Source organism: Crinia signifera, chromosome 9, assembly GCF_055691185.1.
Source record: "Crinia signifera chromosome 9, ASM5569118v1, whole genome shotgun sequence".
Classification (NCBI taxonomy): Eukaryota; Metazoa; Chordata; class Amphibia; order Anura; family Myobatrachidae; genus Crinia; species Crinia signifera.
In genome coordinates, this window is record NC_139225.1 from 3,972,670 (window position 1) to 3,990,631 (window position 17,962).

Below are 17,962 nucleotides of genomic sequence, written 5' to 3' on the forward strand. Positions count from 1 at the left end.
TAAATGACTAATGTTAATATAAGAATCCAGTCGACCAATGCATTGCTCTAATTCCACATCATTTACACAGTGAGCTAATTATGGACACATTTCTCATCTTGTCTCCACTATAGCAGCAATGAGAAATGGTCTCCGACAAAATGGCTTCCAGCATTATTAGCATTCTGTTTGCATTGCTGTAGTCTGTGAGCTCAGAACAAATACTGTCTGGTAATAAATAGTAATATGAAAATATAATTTAGAACATTCCTATAGTTAGATAATTGTTACACAGCAATATAACATGTACAAGCTGGTAAATAAGTGCACGGTAGCAGGGAAATTAGATCAGCTGAGTGGACAGGGTCACATTTTAGCCTCATCAGTCAGGACTCTGGTTTGTCAGTGTGTTGGATTGGGATGCATTATGCATTATGGTAGATATTAATATAAAAGTCATAGCCCTTAAATGTAATGTGCCCGCTGCTCAGTGCCCGGGGAGGGGACACCTAGGTACGGGTTCCAGACAGGCGCTGTCAGCGGCAGCCTGGTTGTCATGGCAGCCGGGGTCCTACGTCCCTCCCGTCGCGCTGGGTGCTGGCAGCGGACTGGCTAGGGTACTGGCACAGTGTCGGTAGCGGTGGGGGAAGATGTCCGAGAACGAGAAGGGGCAGCCGCCGCCGCCGGGAGCAGACACAGAGCCGCGGCCCAGCTTCCGGCTGACAGTCACCAAGCGGGAGCCGGCGGTGCGGTTACTGCACCCGGTGACCGGGCTGGAGCCGCTGTCCTGGTCGGAGGATCACCGCCTGTCCGTGTGCACCGGCAGCAACGTCTCCGTCCTGGAGCAGGTGTGCGATATCCACGGCAGCAACCCGGAGCTCACCCTGCACCGTACCTGCCTGCCCACCCCGAGTCAGACCTGCATCCTCCGGGTAAGGTGACTGGGAACGGGCAGGGGCTGGTGATGTAGGTCGGGTATCGGGGCTGTCATCCCCCACCCGATGTACACTATCCATGAGGGTGCATTGTGGTGCTCAGTGTAGGGCGTGAGGGTGCATTGTGGTGCCCAGCGTAGGGCGTGAGGGTGCATTGTGGTGCCCAGCGTAGGGCGTGAGGGTGCATTGTGGTGCCCAGCGTAGGGCGTGAGGGTGCATTGTGGTGCCCAGCGTAGGGCGTGAGGGTGCATTGTGGTGCCCAGCGTAGGGCGTGAGGGTGCATTGTGATGCCCAGCGTAGGGCGTGAGGGTGCATTGTGGTGCCCAGCGTAGGGCGTGAGGGTGCATAGTGGTGCCCAGCGTAGGGCGTGAGGGTGCATTGTGGTGCCCAGCGTAGGGCGTGAGGGTGCATTGTGGTGCCCAGCGTAGGGCGTGAGGGTGCATTGTGGTGCCCAGCGTAGGGCGTGAGGGTGCATTGTGGTGCCCAGCGTAGGGCGTGAGGGTGCATTGTGATGCCCAGCGTAGGGCGTGAGGGTGCATTGTGATGCCCAGCGTAGGGCGTGAGGGTGCATTGTGATGCCCAGCGTAGGGCGTGAGGGTGCATTGTGGTGCCCAGCGTAGGGCGTGAGGGTGCATTGTGGTGCCCAGCGTAGGGCGTGAGGGTGCATAGTGGTGCCCAGCGTGAGGGTGCATCGGGGTGCCCAGGGTAGGGCGTGAGGGTGCATCGGGGTGCCCAGGGTAGGGTGTGAGGGAGCATCGGTGTGCCTAAGGTAGGGATTTAAGACACAAAAGAGGAAAAATTACAAATCGTCTAAGCCACACTAAATGACTTATGCTAAAACGCTGGGTAAATGAGGACACATATAGGAAGTCATTCTGTGAAATTCGCAGCTTTGTGAGTCAACTAAATGCTGCACGAACGCATGCCCGCCGCACGCACTCCGAGTTTCCCCGCATGCATGCGAATGGATATTTGCATAAACATCCATTCGCAGCTTGCGTGCGGGGACGAAATCATCAATGGTCACTCTTTGGTGCACCCCTGTACGGGAAGAGGGCGGGCAGCTGACATCCGGTGACGTCATCTGCCAACCCGCGTTGGGGGAACGCCCATGAAACGCTGGGCGTTTCCATGGGCGTGACCTGTGCCTGCCGCCCCTCTTCCGCACTGCTCCATGTGAACAGGCCAGTGACTATACAAGTCGCCGGGTCCGTTCACAAACGGAGCCTGCACATGCTTATAAATGCAAAACATCGCTCCCCTGTGCGAACAAACCCGAATGACCGCCATAATACGCTGTTTTAAGTAGTTCCTTTCAAAATGCTTTTAAGTTAAATAACTTATTCCCCATTTAGAGGGTCATGTTGTTAACATTTAATCTATGTACATTTGGTCTTAGGAAAACTAAATATATATTGAATTAACATTCCCTCCCTTCTTTCAGATTGGTTCACCGAAAGAAGTGGAGCAATGTAGAGCAAAGTTTGCCCAATCAAAAGACCCAACAGTCAGCCAGAAGTTTATGTTAGACAGAGTCTTCAATCCAGATGGGAAGTTAATGCCCCCCTTGCAAGGATACAAGTACGCCTGCTGGTCCCCTGTGGGCTGTGATGCCAACGGGAGGTGCCTCTTGGCTGCCCTCACATTGGATAACCGGCTGATCGTCAGTGCAAATTTCGACCGGTTGCAATGGAAACAGCTGGCTGACTTAACGGAAATGTATGGTGAGCGCCTGGCTCAGAGCAACTATACAGTGACTGAAAATGGCACCCATGCAGAATTGGATGACTTCCCAGAGTACGAAAGACGCCACAGCATGCAGACCCCCGTTAGGATGGAGTGGTCCGGGATATGCACCACTCAAGAGATACTGGAAAACAATACGTGCCGAGATGTCGGAACAGTGCTTCTGGCCGTGCTCTTTGAAAATGGTAACGTTGCAGTATGGCAATTTCAGCTCCCCATCAAAGACAGGTCAGCCATTATTTCCTGCAACACAATTGTGTCCGGTATTGAATCTCCCAGTGTTTTGTCGTGGTGGGAGTACGAGCACAGCAACCGTAAAATGAGTGGACTCATAGTCGGCAGTAGTTTGGGCCCTGTCAAAATCATTCCAGTAAATTTAAAGGCCGTCAAAGGGTATTTCACATTGCGGCAACCGGTGGTCCTCTGGCAAGAGACTGATTGCCTCCCAGTTCAAAGTATCAAGTGTATAGCGCTTTATCATCCTTACCAAAAATGTAGCTGCAGCCTGGTGGTGGTGGCTCGCGGATCATACGTTTTCTGGTGTTTACTTTTGATATCAAAAGCTGGTCTTAATGTTCACAATTCCCATGTGACCGGACTTCACTCTCTACCAATCAACTCTATGGCTGTTGACCGACAGAATGGAACCATTTACACATGTTCGGTTGATGGTAAAGTCCAACAGCTGATACCCATCTTCACAAACGTTGCTTTGAAGTTTGAAAATCAACTCATAAAGCTGTCCGATATGTTTGGCATGGTGAAATCTCACGGGATAGCTGTGAGCCCCTATGGCGCCTACCTAGCTTGCATTACCTCAGAAGGTATGACCAACGGAATTCATCCGGTCAACAAAAACTTTCAGGTTACTTTCGTGGCCCTCAAGACGTTTGAGGAAGCAGCGGCCCAGCTCTTGGAGAGCTCCAGTCAAAATCTCTTCCGACAGATGGACTTGACAGACCTGGTGCGCTGGAAGATTTTAAAGGATAAGATCATCCCTCAGTTTTTGATGGATGCCTTGGATAAAAAGATTGAAGGAGGACCATTGTTCTTTTGGCGCTTCCGTCTTTTTCTTCTGAGAATTTGGTACCAGTCATTCAAGAAAACCTCATCTGAGGTGGTATGGAAGCCATCTCATAAGGAACCTAAGGTTTCAAAGCCTGAGGACAGTTTTGTAGAGGATAGCATTATGGAAGAGAAGGACCAGGATGAGGAGGGACAAGCGGGCAAGAGGAGTCCTAGTAAAACGACAGAGCCTGGTGTGGATTGTTCATCGGCTGAAGGACTAGTTGAAATCCAGCAAAAAATTGAGTCCGTAGAGGGACATTTAATCCGGGAACACATGAAACATGTCCTGGGGGAAGTCTATCTACATACGGGCATCACTGAATATACAAGTATACCTACGCGTGGAGTTTGTGCCTATCTAATGGCCAATAAGGACAGTGATGACCGGACAGCACAGGTGCCTCCCCTAGTTTCTTCTGTATTCAGTGTCCCAGCATGTTTGTTACTCCACCCATCATCCTGCGTTAGCTTCTCATATTGCACTAGCTTATGGCTGTCCATGACCGTTGCAGTATTTATTAAATACCAATCATGTACGCTGTTTGGAGTTAACCATTTTGGGGGCCTAAACCGCTTCTTAGGTAGCCAAATTGCTTGGAACTAGTAGTATCCTTAGCTCCTATTGAAATATATACAAGAAAACAAAGTAAAGTATTATTGCTGCTTGGAATTATTCTTTAACCTTCTATAAAGGTCACACACCTAAAATCGAAAAACCATAATTTACTAGTGTTAATGCTTACAGGTATTTAACAAATAGACACCACATTAATGTCCAAGAAAAAGTTCTAGAGAGAAGAACATAATAAGACAAATAAGACAAAAGGGCAGATTTAAGTGGTGGTGGACAATTTGTTACTGAACTGACGCAATAAAAGATGTAACTATGCCCTCGGCCGATTGTGCAGTCCTATGGTGTTAAGCTGGGCATGCACTTCTGCGATTTCGCGCAGCAGTATATGCCCAGACGATCACCCGTGAGCCACCCAGGAAGGTGAAATGTGATTCAACATAAAGCCAGGAGGCAGTGGCGTAGCTAAGTGTTGGGCGCCCCCCCCCCCCCCCCCCCCCCCGCCGTTAGGGGGGACGACGCCCCCTTTCCCCCCCCCTTCCCCCCGTGCCCCGCCGAGCACCCCTACCCCGCCGCCCATGCAAACCCCCCCTCAATCCCCCACAGCCTTACCTATCGCGCTGGTCCCGGCGGCTCCGTTCTTCTGCTGAGGACCACCAGAAAATGGCCGCCCCAATACAGCAGACCGTTTCAGAGAACTGTGGTTTGTCTGATGGTGTGTGTGTGTGGGGGGGGGGGGGTTTACCGGGAACGAACGGCGAGATAGCTCCATGAGGGGGTACCAGCAAGGGACTGACCAGCGTTTTATGGACGTTCCTATGTAAACACTGGGCGTTCCCCTGGGAAAGCAGGCGGGTCGATGTACCCCTCCTCTCAATATGATATATCCACTTCTGAGTGGAGTGGAAGTGAGCGATACGCGTGTACTTATATTAAGGAGTAGCGGAGGAGTAGTGAGAAGCCAGGAATCGGGCCCCTCCGTGCCTGCCCGCTGGCTGTGTACTGTCTCCAGGGCTCACACTAACGCCTTTTGGATTAATGCCGCTGCTTTTTCCGCCCGTCTAAGTGTGGGGCAGATGATTGCTAATGCCTGAGGGCAGGGACAGCGCGGGTAGATCCCAGTGGATTGCTGGTCAGGCAAAAGCACAAGGAGATGCTAATGACCCTGCAGATGGAACCGTAAGTGACGCAACGTGGTTGGTCTCCATGGCAATGGGATTCGTCTTCTGCCATCGAAAGATTATTTTTTTTTCTTCCACCATTAACAATATTATATTCAAGTACCCCCAACTGGTCTGCAGAGTACCCCGACGGGTACTAGTACCCCAGGTTGGGAACCACTGGTTTAGACCATCAAATTAATTATCTCCCCTTCGGCCGCATGCTATGGGATATGTTATTGTACACACATCTCCTCGCATGCTAGTAAGGAGGAGGGGGGGGGGGGCATTCGGCTATTGGTTGACAGGGTCAAAAGATCGATCGGGTCAAAAGTTCAACAGTCATAAGGTCGACATTCAAAAGGTTGACATGAGTATTCCATTATTTTGTTGGTGTCCATGTCGACATAGGTCGGTAATGACACCGTCTGTACCGCGTCCCCTCGCGTGGCTCCCTACGCTCGCCATCCTTCGCACACTATTATATTCTCCCACAACGCCGCAGTAGATGGTAAGGAATGAAATACCATCGCTTCTCAGATGTCTGACTTCTCATTGGTCCTCATCAACCAGGGTGACCAAAGCACATCACTGTAAACAAAAACACGCAATCCGTCATATTCAGATGTATAAAAACTATCACAAAAAAAAAGTTCTCCCACATACTGTTGGTTTCACACCTTAGACTCAAATGCAGCAGATGGTATAGTAACGAGACCAGGATGTTCCATAAAGCTCTCTTTCCTTCTTCCTGGTAAACCTGCTATCCCTAAAGCAGCTCCTAATAAATCTGCCCCCGGGTTCTTAGGGGAGGACGCTGCAGTCATTGTGTGTACTGCAGGAGACAGATCTCCCCTTTTTGTATTTTCATCATTCCTCTATGTTCCGTGTATTAGGAAAGTGACGGCGGTTTTGCACATTGTATTTGTGTGATGGTTTCCTTTCTGTCTGCTGTACAGGTGCTTATTGGTCATGTTGAGAAGAAGATGAACAAACAGACGTTTCCGGAGTACTGCAGTTTGTGTAAAGAAGTCTTACCCTTCACCGATAGTAAGAAGGCACTCTGCCCCAACGGGCACCTGTGGCTGAGGTAAGAGGACCTTTGGATAAAGCCCATTGAGAGGCAAATGACCTACAAAGTTTGGGTAGGAATAATCGGATACAGCTGTTTTATCTTGAGACCTGGGGGTAAATGTAATGGGGTCTGAGTTGCCTTACATGCATGACTTTGACTTTGGGCCAAATTGCCCATATTTTAAAGCAGCAATTACAGGGCAAATCCAGGTTGGCGTTTTAAAAATAAAATCCCCAAGTCTCATGCAGGGCGGAAAGCGGACAAATTTATGGAAATGGAATTCTAAAGCTTCTCACCGTGAAAAGTTCTCTGCAACCGTGTATGAAATACATGTATCCTCTGACATTCTTCGCTGCTACATCAGATAATGAGGGGATGGGCATACAGCCAGTGTGAGGAGCGCTGCTACATCCGATAATGAGGAGATGGGCATACAGCCAGTGTGAGGAGCGCTGCTACATCCGATAATGAGGATATAGTCATACAGCCAGTGTGAGGAGCGCTGCTACATCCGATAATGAGGAGATGGGCATACAGCTAGTGTGAGGAGCGCTGCTACATCCGATAATGAGGGGATGGGCATACAGCCAGTGTGAGGAGCGCTGCTACATCCGATAATGAGGAGATGGGCATACAGCCAGTGTGAGGAGCGCTGCTACACCAGATAATGAGGGGATGGGCATACAGCCAGTGTGAGGAGCGCTGCTACACCAGATAATGAGGGGATGGGCATACAGCCAGTGTGAGGAGCGCTGCTACATCAGATAATGAGGGGATGGTCATACAGCCAATGTGAGGAGCGCTGCTACATCCGATAATGAGGAGATGGGCATACAGCCAGTGTGAGGAGCGCTGCTACATCAGATAATGAGGGGATGGGCATACAGCCAGTGTGAGGAGCGCTGCTACACCAGATAATGAGGGGATGGTCATACAGCCAGTGTGAGGAGCGCTGCTACACCAGATAATGAGGGGATGGTCATACAGCCAGTGTGAGGAGCGCTGCTACACCAGATAATGAGGATATAGTCATACAGCCAGTGTGAGGAGCGCTGCTACATCCGATAATGAGGGGATGGGCATACAGCCAGTGTGAGGAGCGCTGCTACATCAGATAATGAGGGGATGGTCATACAGCCAGTGTGAGGAGCGCTGCTACATCCGATAATGAGGGGATGGGCATACAGCCAGTGTGAGGAGCGCTGCTACATCCGATAATGAGGAGATGGGCATACAGCCAGTGTGAGGAGCGCTGCTACACCAGATAATGAGGGGATGGGCATACAGCCAGTGTGAGGAGCGCTGCTACACCAGATAATGAGGGGATGGGCATACAGCCAGTGTGAGGAGCGCTGCTGCACCAGATAATGAGGGGATGGTCATACAGCCAGTGTGAGGAGCGCTGCTGCACCAGATAATGAGGGGATGGTCATACAGCCAGTGTGAGTAGCGCTGCTGCACCAGATAATGAGGGGATGGTCATACAGCCAGTGTGAGGAGCGCTGCTGCACCAGATAATGAGGGGATGGTCATACAGCCAGTGTTAGGAGCGCTGCTGCACCAGATAATGAGGGGATGGTCATACAGCCAGTGTGAGGAGCGCTGCTACATCCGATAATGAGGGGATGGTCATACAGCCAGTGTGAGGAGCGCTGCTACACCAGATAATGAGGGGATGGGCATACAGCCAGTGTGAGGAGCGCTGCTGCACCAGATAATGAGGGGATGGTCATACAGTCACTGTGAGGAGCGCTGCTACACCAGATAATGAGGGGATGGTCATACAGTCAGTGTGAGGAGCGCTGCTACACCAGATAATGAGGGGATGGTCATACAGCCAGTGTGAGGAGCGCTGCTACACCAGATAATGAGGGGGTGGTTATACAGTCACTGTGAGGAGCGCTGTTACACCAGATAATGAGGGGATGGTCATACAGTCACTGTGAGGAGCGCTGTTACACCAGATAATGAGGGGATGGTCATACAGTCACTGTGAGGAGCGCTGTTACACCAGATAATGAGGGGGTGGTCATACAGTCACTGTGAGGAGCGCTGTTACACCAGATAATGAGGGGGTGGTCATACAGTCACTGTGAGGAGCGCAGCTACATCAGATAATGAGGGGATGGTCATACAGTCACTGTGAGGAGCTCTGTTACACCAGATAATGAGGGGATGGTCATACAGTCACTGTGAGGAGCGCTGCTGCACCAGATAATGAGGGGGTGGTCATACAGCCAGTGTGAGGAGCACTGCTACATCAGATAATGAGGGGGTGGTCATACAGCCAGTGTGAGGATACTGTGGTGAGCAACCATCAAATGATTTCCCCTCTATGCAGGCGTGTGCGGGCGGTTGTGTAAGCGTACACCTCTGCTTGATGCGTAGCGAGGAGATCCGGCCGGTGGGGGGAGCGTTCGCCAGGGCGGCATTAAGCTGGGAATATACACAGAGTAGGGTGCAGGTGTGAATCAGGCCCTAGAGCCTCACATTCTGAGCAGTATTATGTACTACGCACTGTGTTCTCTCCTAATTACATCTTGTTTTTCTAGGTGTTTCCTAACGTTCCAGGCCTGTCAGAATCTGGAGTACCGGAGATGCCTGCTCCATGACAGTATTGCAAGGCATTCTGTTACTGAAGGTAACCCTGTGATTCATGTTACATAGACAGACCCCAATAGCAGAGTAATGCGGAGCTATAGACATTATACACACACCAGATGGTATTACAGAGAAAATACATTCTGGGTATAGATATATATGTTACATCGCAGACTGCTAAGCTTGGGATTGGATTCTAAGATGGTTGAATGGATAAGAGCGTGATTGCAGGACAGAAAACAGAGAGTTGTAGTAAACGGAGTACAGTCAAAGGAGGGAAAGGTTACAAGTGGAGTACCCCAGGGATCTGTACTTGGACCGGTGCTTTTTAATATCTTTATTGGTGATATTGCAAATGGAATTGAGGGTAAAATGTGCCTTTTTGCAGATGACACAAAGGTATGCAACAGGGTAGACACACCAGGAGGGGTAAAACAAATGATTGATGATCTAGGTAGATTAGAGAAATGGTCAAGAGAATGGCAACTACAGTTTAATGCCAAAAAATGCAAAATCATGCACTTGGGTCTCAGAAATCCAAAGACTCAATATAGTATAAATGGCACTATAATGGAAACTACTGAGGAAGAGAGGGATCTAGGTGTCACTATTTCAGGGGACTTAAAGGCAGGGAGGCAATGTAACAAAGCAATGAGGAAGGCAAGTCAGATGCTTGGTTGCATAGGGAGAGGTATCAGCAGTAGAAAGAAAGAAGTAATAATGCCACTGTATAGGTCATTGGTAAGACCTCATCTAGAGGGGATAAGGTCGTATTGTCGACATGGAAGAAGGTCGACAGGTTTCTAGGTCGACATGGGACAGGTCGACAAATGCGTTAGGTCAACAGGTCGCGAGGTCGACATGGGTTTTTTCACTGTTTTTTGAGCCGACGTGTCCACAGGCAGTATATCATGCCCTACCATCCACAAGGGCATGGTGGGAGAATAAAATAGTGTGCCGAGTGCAGCGATGTGAGGGGCTGCGGTTGACTTCCAAATGTGTCCATGTCGACTGTGTCGACATTCGGGTAAAAAAAAAAAAAAAAACGGAGAAAATCCATTTCGCATTTGTCAACCTAAACCCACATCCCACCCATCTAGAGTACTGTGTTCAGTTCTGGAGGCCATATCTCCAGAAGGATATAAATACATTAGAGACTGTACAAAGAAGGGCAACTAAAATGGTGCATGGCCTACATCACAAAACGTACCAGGAAACACTAAAATATCTTAATATGTATACTTTAGAGCAGAGAAGGGAAAGGGGGACATGATAGAAACTTTCACATATATCAAGGGTTATAACAAGGTACAGGTGGGAGACATTCTTCACAGGAAGAGGAGCAGCAGAACACGGGGACATGCACTGACACTAGGGGAAGGAAGGTACAGGTGGGAGACATTAGTCACAGGAAGAGGAGCAGCAGAACACGAGGACATGCACTGACACTAGGGGGAGGAAGGTACAGGTGGGAGACATTAGTCACAGGAAGTGGAGCAGCAGAACACGGGGACATGCACTGACACTAGGGGAAGGAAGGTACAGGTGGGAGACATTAGTCACAGGAAGAGGAGCAGCAGAACACGAGGACATGCACTGACACTAGAGGGAGGAAGGTACAGGTGGGAGACATTCTTCACAGGAAGAGGAGCAGCAGAACACGAGGACATGCACTGACACTAGAGGGAGGAAGGTACAGGTGGGAGACATTCTCCACAGGAAGAGGAGCAGCAGAACACGAGGACATGCACTGACACTAGAGGGAGGAAGGTACAGGTGGGAGACATTCTTCACAGGAAGAGGAGCAGCAGAACACGAGGACATGCACTGACACTAGAGGGAGGAAGGTACAGGTGGGAGACATTCTTCACAGGAAGAGGAGCAGCAGAACACGAGGACATGCACTGACACTAGAGGGAGGAAGGTACAGGTGGGAGACATTCTTCACAGGAAGAGGAGCAGCAGAACACAAGGACATGCACTGACACTAGAGGGAGGAAGGTACAGGTGGGAGACATTAGTCACAGGTAGAGGAACAGCAGAACATGAGGACAGGCACTGACACTAGGGGGAGGAAGGTACAGTTGGGAGACATTCTTCACAGTAAGAGGAGCAACAGAACACAAGGACATGCACTGACACTAGGGGGAGGAAGGTACAGGTGGGAGACATTCTTCACAGGAAGAGGAGCAGCAGAACACGAGGACATGCACTGACACTAGGGGGAGGAAGGTACAGGTGGGAGACATTCTTCACAGGAAGAGGAGCAGCAGAACACGAGGACATGCACTGACACTAGAGGGAGGAAGGTACAGGTGGGAGACATTCTTCACAGTAAGAGGAGCAACAGAACACAAGGACATGCACTGACACTAGGGGGAGGAAGGTACAAGTGGGAGACATTAGTCACAGGAAGAGGAGCAGCAGAACACGAGGACATGCACTGACACTAGAGGGAGGAAGATTCAGGGAAAATTTAAGGAAAAATTAATTCCCACAAGCGTAGTGGACAAGTGGAGTAGCCTCCCAACAGAGGTGGTAGAGGAATTGAATCATGCATGTTATAGACCTAATAAAGTAACATCCGTACAAGGATAAAATAGGGTTGAGGTAACAATATTGTTTGAAAAAAAGGGGGGGCAGACTAGATGGGCCGAATGGTCCTTATGTGCCGTCAAATTCTATGCTTCAAGTTCTATTATATATAGATTTATATAGATGATATAGAGAGCATGCAGCTGTGTAGTATCTCAGTGTGGTGCCAAGGTCCATAAAAAATATGGTACTTATATGTTAGTTGGGCGCCCACTAAGCAATTTGCTTAGTGGGCTATTCTGCGTAGGGAAATTGCATCGCATCGCATGGGCCATGCGATGTGCGATGCGATGCTCCTATGTAATTTATTCACTGCATTCTCAGCCCCGGGGCATCACATCGCATCTGCCGCAAAATCACATACGATTGCATGCGATTTTATAGGGTGTGCGATGCCATGACATTAGGTATACAATAATGATTGTATGTCCCAAAAATAGGTTTAACGCACCCCCCACTATCCACGCCACCCCGAAGCGTGGCGAGCGGCGGCGGAGCGCGTCCTCCGGCTTTTTCATTACCCCACTATCCACGTCGGCGTGGAGTTGATTTTGTATAGTGTGGCGAGCGCAGCGAGCCTCCGAGCCCAAAGCGTGGCGAGCGCAGCGGAATACATGCAAAGTAATCCGCGTCTCTTCGCGGGGCTCGCCACACTTCAGGCTCGGTGGCTCGCTGCGCTCGCCACACTATATAAAATCAACTCCACGCCGACGTGGATAGTGGGGGTATGAAAAGGTCGGAGGACGCGTTCCGCCGCCACGCGTAAAAGCTATTTTTAGGACATACAATCATATTATTGTATACCTCATGTAATGGCATCGCACACCCAATGCGATTTTGCGGGAGCTGCGATGCTATGCTATGCGATATTGTGGTGAAAAAAAACAATTACATTAAAAAATCGCATCAAATGCGATGCGATTTTCATACGTTACCGTCGGTATGCTAATTGAGCGCACAACTAACATATAAGTACCAAAAATATAATACAGGTCCCTGTGTGTGTGTGTGTGTGTGTGTGTGTGTGTGTGTGTGTGTGTGTGTGTGTGTGTGTGTGTATGTATGTGTGTGTGTGTGTGTGTGTGTGTGTGTGTGTGTGTGTGTATATATATATATATATATATATATATATATATATATATATATATATATATATATATATATATATATATATATATATATTAAAATTTGCTAGGCACCTTGTTATGAAGTGTAGATGATAATTTTGCTGCAGAATGAGCAGGATCTGCGACAGATCTGAGTGATGGCTGGATGTAATAAATTAATGAGTAGCGAGTGGAGAGAAGGGAGCTCTGAAAGACGCAACTAATTACTCTCCAACTGCACCAGATAAAGCTTTGCCGGGACGTGTTACAAGCAGCGTCTCTAAACGCTGCCATTCAGCCACCATTGATTAGAAAATCATTTTATCACTTAGACGGGATGAAGTTAAACAAAATGAAGGGTTTTTTTCTTTTAAGAACCGGTTTTATTAAAGCTGAAAGGACGGGAAAAGATAACTGTAAGGGGAACAAGCATGTAACACTTATTACACCAATATTGTGTGTGACTCTTATAATTGTCAACATATTTTACAAGTTAGGCGATTTTAATAATATTTAATAAAGTGTTTTTTATTTTGAAGGCGAAAATAATGGTAATATGGTAGAATGTTTAGCAAATGCTGCTAATTGATTACTATAGAGGTAGTATAATACCTGAAGAGTAATATACACTAGGCATATCGGGCGCAAAAAAAATATGTAATGCTTAATCAATCAATAATTAATAACCACTGCTCCAATTAAGTATTGTACTGCTCCCAGGAGAATTATTAAAATTCAACCAGAAAGAACAAAAATAATTTAAAAGAGCGCACTGGGTTGATCTGTCAAATATTGAATACATTTATAAAATGATACACACGAGACCATACACATAAACAATAAATTAATCGTGATAAAAACAATTGATAATGTCCAGCATTAAACATAATTTACCCTGTATAATCCATACACTTTTTCATAAGCTTTCTCTTTGGCTCTTATGGTGTGTACACACGGTCGAGATGCCGTGCGATGTGAGTCCCGATGCGATCTAATCGCATCGAGACTCGCATCGCACGGCATGCAGGGGAGAGAGAGGACAGTACAGATACCTGCAAGTCACCATCCTCACACACGCAGTGCCGCCGCTGCAGGTGCCGGGCAAGGGCACAGATGGCAGGGTGCTGGGACTCACATTAGCACACCAGGGCCGCGGCACAGTTCCCCAAGGTACAGAGACAGCTTCCCCCCGCCACCCCCCAATTGCATACAGCAGAGGCCACACTCCCCCATTATACGTCAGATAACTTCCGCCCCAGGTCACTGCACATCAGCCCTGCAGCCCCAGGATGGCCGCCGGGGCTATCTGCATATGTAATAGGCACAGGATGTAATAGGCAGATCTGCACTATATAGTCTTGCCTGCCCTCACTATTTTGCTGCCGATTTGCGCTCACACGGGAGCGCGCATCGGGCTCGCAAGCCCTAAAAAGTACACAATCAGCATGCGATATGGCTTCCGATGTTGACTATATCGGCAACATAGGAAGCCATATTGCACCGTGTGTACACACCATTACCCACACGTATCTCTCTTTATCACCCTTGAATTGATGATGTTGGCACTCAAAGGGTAAACTTAAAGGGGCCATGTACCAACATTACTGGCAGTGTATAAAAAAAAAAGTTTCACAAAAATTGATCAATCATATACTCAATACAACCAAGTGCTTGATTGCTAAAAACTGGAAGAGCCCTACACCTCCTTCCAAACCTACCCTAATTAATGCTATATGGTCCACCTACAAGGTGGAAAAGATTACCGCATTTCTACTTGATTCCACTCCTTCTTTTATTAAAACCTGGTCCCCATGGACAACCTACTTCCAAACTGAGGCCCCGTTGACATATCTTTAATGTACTGGTTTTTCTTTCCTTGATGCTTTTTTGGAGATTGCCGGAGATTTATATTTAATAATGTATGTGCTTTAATGGTTTGTAATGTTTATTGAATACTTGACTTGAAACATTCAATAAAATTTTTTATTAAAAAAATAAAGTTTGTGTCTATGTAAACTTATGAAGGGTGGCTTTGCTAAGACGAGAAAAATAAAACGCAGAGGGTGGTTTTTGCTACATCAAAACATGGTTATCCGCACACCGTTCTGCTTTGGTGGACTCAACAGAAATCAATCAATAGTTGTTCCTCCTGGCACAGGAAGTGCCATGTACACTAGGTGGAGAAAACAGCGGTTATGGTTTGATCACTGTGAGAACAGTAACATTTTCCCAAAAAATTCTGACTTTTTTTTCTTCCCCCAGACCTAGAGTGGATCAAGAGATTGCTGAAAGGACCCTGCACACTTTGTGACTCTCCCGTTTTCTAGCACATCATGTACAGACTTCTCACACCAGCTGTGCATTATTTATTTATAATATTGCCCTAAAGTTGTTTTAACTCCTCCTGCATTGGACGCCGAACGCCGCTCGTGACAGCCGAAAAAGTAGACCTGCTGTTTACTACAATAGCACAATCAAACCATGTGCACCAGCCAATCACCTTTATCTTCCATCGGTCCTCCTAAGATGCAAAAAGCTGGTATCTGATTTGTTGGTTGCTATAGGTTACGATAAAAGGCTGCTTTTTGCAACGTGTTTGAAACGCTTAAAAAGAAACTCAAAATAATAATAATGTATTTTATTTTGCATGCCTATTTATCCATTATTGTTTGTATTCTATACTATAAGCAAGACTTACACCTTACTTGCAATATTTTAGGCAAACGGCTGAGGCCTATATATACCTTTTTGTGTTGTGTTTTTGCCTCATGGAGAGAGAGGGAGGGATTATTGTTGCCATAAATTAATAAGCGAGCGGAAACTAAATGTGCTAAAATTCAGTATTAATGACTGTATTTTTCATCTGCTTAAAATGCTTGGTTTTGGTGTTTACTTGTAAGCAAGTCTTTAAACATGCTTTTTGGAGGCAGCCATTTTGTTGGAACAATTAATATATTCTCTTAATAGCCTAATTTATTTAATAGAAGCCAGTTTCATCATTGCCATGTTTTTGTATTATCTTTATGTCGGTTATGACTTTGTATCTTAGTTGGGTCACCTGCTCCCAGTTGACTGAAAGGCTATATTCTCCTGGATATTGTGGTGTCCATTTTGTACACGTACACGTCACTGGTTATAGTAAACTCATAAGTCACATGTTCATGTCCACAAAATGGCTGCTTCCACAGAGTTCAGATGACACTTTAAAAAACATTGGGTTTTTTATGACCTACAATTTTGAGTGAGATGGTTTCAATCTTTTTCTAAGGAAAAGGATAAACTAGATCTTACACCAGTCTTTATAGGAATGTTGTACAAAGCATACTACCTGTATAACCGGACTTGTGAAGTGACGGACCTCACTAATCAGTATATTTAGTTTCACAAAGGTATTGTACTTTAGATGATAGAAACCAAATCAGTATTTACTGTTGTTACTGCAACTTGCACAAAAATGACCTTCACTAAAGACAAATTTGTAATTAAAAATGTCTTGTGACTTGATCCTTTAAAAAGGTTAACGGTCTCCCATACAAGGTGGAAGCGGCCATTTTGGGTTGAACCAATATTCACAAGTCTGTAAGCCATTTGTTCCTATGATAACCTCACCAAGATACATAATAAAAGTGGAATGATTGACTGCGCTCTTGAAGTAATTCCCGGTTCATCCTATGAAATGGCTTTTTACATCGTTTACACTTTACGTGACTTGTTCACAACAGAACTGTAAAGAAAGTTGTCTTGAACATATCTAATTCCTATTTCTGGCACAATTTGGAAACTGAAAGCAGACCTACAACAACGTCATTTTCTATACCAGGGGTGGCCAACTCCAGTCCTCGAGAGCTACCAACAGTTCACGTTTTCCAGCTCACCTCGCAGGTGCACAGGTGCATCCATTACTGACTGACCCATTTAAAAAAATCCGCAGGTGGCGATATTTACTTCACTTGTGATTCTGTGAGTAGACCTGGAAAACATTAACTGTTGTTAGCTCTCGAGGACTGGAGTTGGCTACCCCTGTTCTAAACCATTCGTTTTTATTGATGTACCTCCATGTCATACTTTGTACTGTTTCACTCCTGTAAATATTTAATTGTTGTCGTTCTTTATGTGAATGTGTTGTGTATATTTATAGAACAATTTTCTACATTTTTCCCGTAAATGTTATGGAGCTGAATAAAGTGGAGGATTATTATCCCAATATCCTGTGTTTTCCTAGTCATTGGAATACGAGATCTTTCTGTGTGTACCACTAAATGCCCATTACAGAACCTGAGAGAGGGACGCCCGATTTTGGTGCAGGAAATCCGGGGCACAATATATTCATTGCTCCATGTGTAGGGACATAGCGATGTGCAGCCTCATGCGTCGCTATCGCGCCATCTATTGATATGCAGCATGTTGGATACATATTAGTTAATTGCCAGGGTCCGGGCCAGTGCTCTAACAGAGAACACCGTCCCCGCAGATCACTCAGAGGCACATCGCGGTGCTGATCGCTCCAGCATTGCTCAGAACGCTAATCCCACCGGTGCTGAGGCCCCGTAAAATCAAATGTATCGATACTTAACTCCGATACATTGTTAAGATGTATTCTCTTCAATAAAAATTTGTATGGTTAAAAAAAAAAAAAAAATCAAATGTATTTAAATTTATGGTACGCTATTATGTAACACCCCTCGTCCCCCTTCAAGTCTTTTCATTTGATTTTCTTGTTAAGATCATGGGTCAGTGGGGAAAGGACGAGTTCAAAATTATTATTCTCCCTACGCTCCCTACTGACCCACGGTTCAGATATTATTGCCCAATGCTGCCCCTTCATTAGGGGTCCGGCGAACTACCCTGAGAATCACAAGACTCCCGCACCTTCCTTGGAAGTAGTTTAGTATGGTCGATATTAGGCCCGGGCTATCTGGGGCTCCTCAGCTGCTGTGAAACTACCATACCTAAAAGTCCTGTCATACCTTCCCAACGATCACTAGGTAGACCAACCTGGGACACTGGAGGGTCACAAGCGTGCTCTACATATTCGGAAGATCTATTTCTGATAGTTGCTTGATACAGTTGAAATGATGATTAAATGTATGGCAAATTGCCCCTACTCATACCACATCCCCCTCAGA

At 46.9% G+C, this 17,962-nt stretch overlaps 1 protein-coding gene across 1 annotated transcript; it reads left to right on the forward strand.

The window, feature by feature from the left end:
- Window positions 1-507: 507 nt before the first annotated feature.
- GTF3C4 (general transcription factor IIIC subunit 4) lies at window positions 508-17,040 on the forward strand. The gene is made up of 5 exons (XM_083160927.1): window positions 508-911; window positions 2,359-4,125; window positions 6,419-6,549; window positions 9,087-9,175; window positions 15,099-17,040. The coding sequence occupies exons 1-5, from the start codon at window positions 630-632 to the stop codon at window positions 15,161-15,163; spliced, it is 2,334 nt and encodes a 777-aa protein (XP_083017053.1). The 5' UTR covers window positions 508-629; the 3' UTR covers window positions 15,164-17,040.
- Window positions 17,041-17,962: the final 922 nt, after the last annotated feature.

Coding starts and splice junctions, on each gene's coding strand:
- GTF3C4 (XM_083160927.1), top strand. CDS start 630: ATGTCCGAGAACGAGAAGGGGCAGCCGCCGCCGCCGGGAGCAGACACA. Junction 912..2,358: donor GTCAGACCTGCATCCTCCGG/GTAAGGTGACTG, acceptor CCCTTCTTTCAG/ATTGGTTCACCGAAAGAAGT. Junction 9,176..15,098: donor AAGGCATTCTGTTACTGAAG/GTAACCCTGTGA, acceptor TTCTTCCCCCAG/ACCTAGAGTGGATCAAGAGA.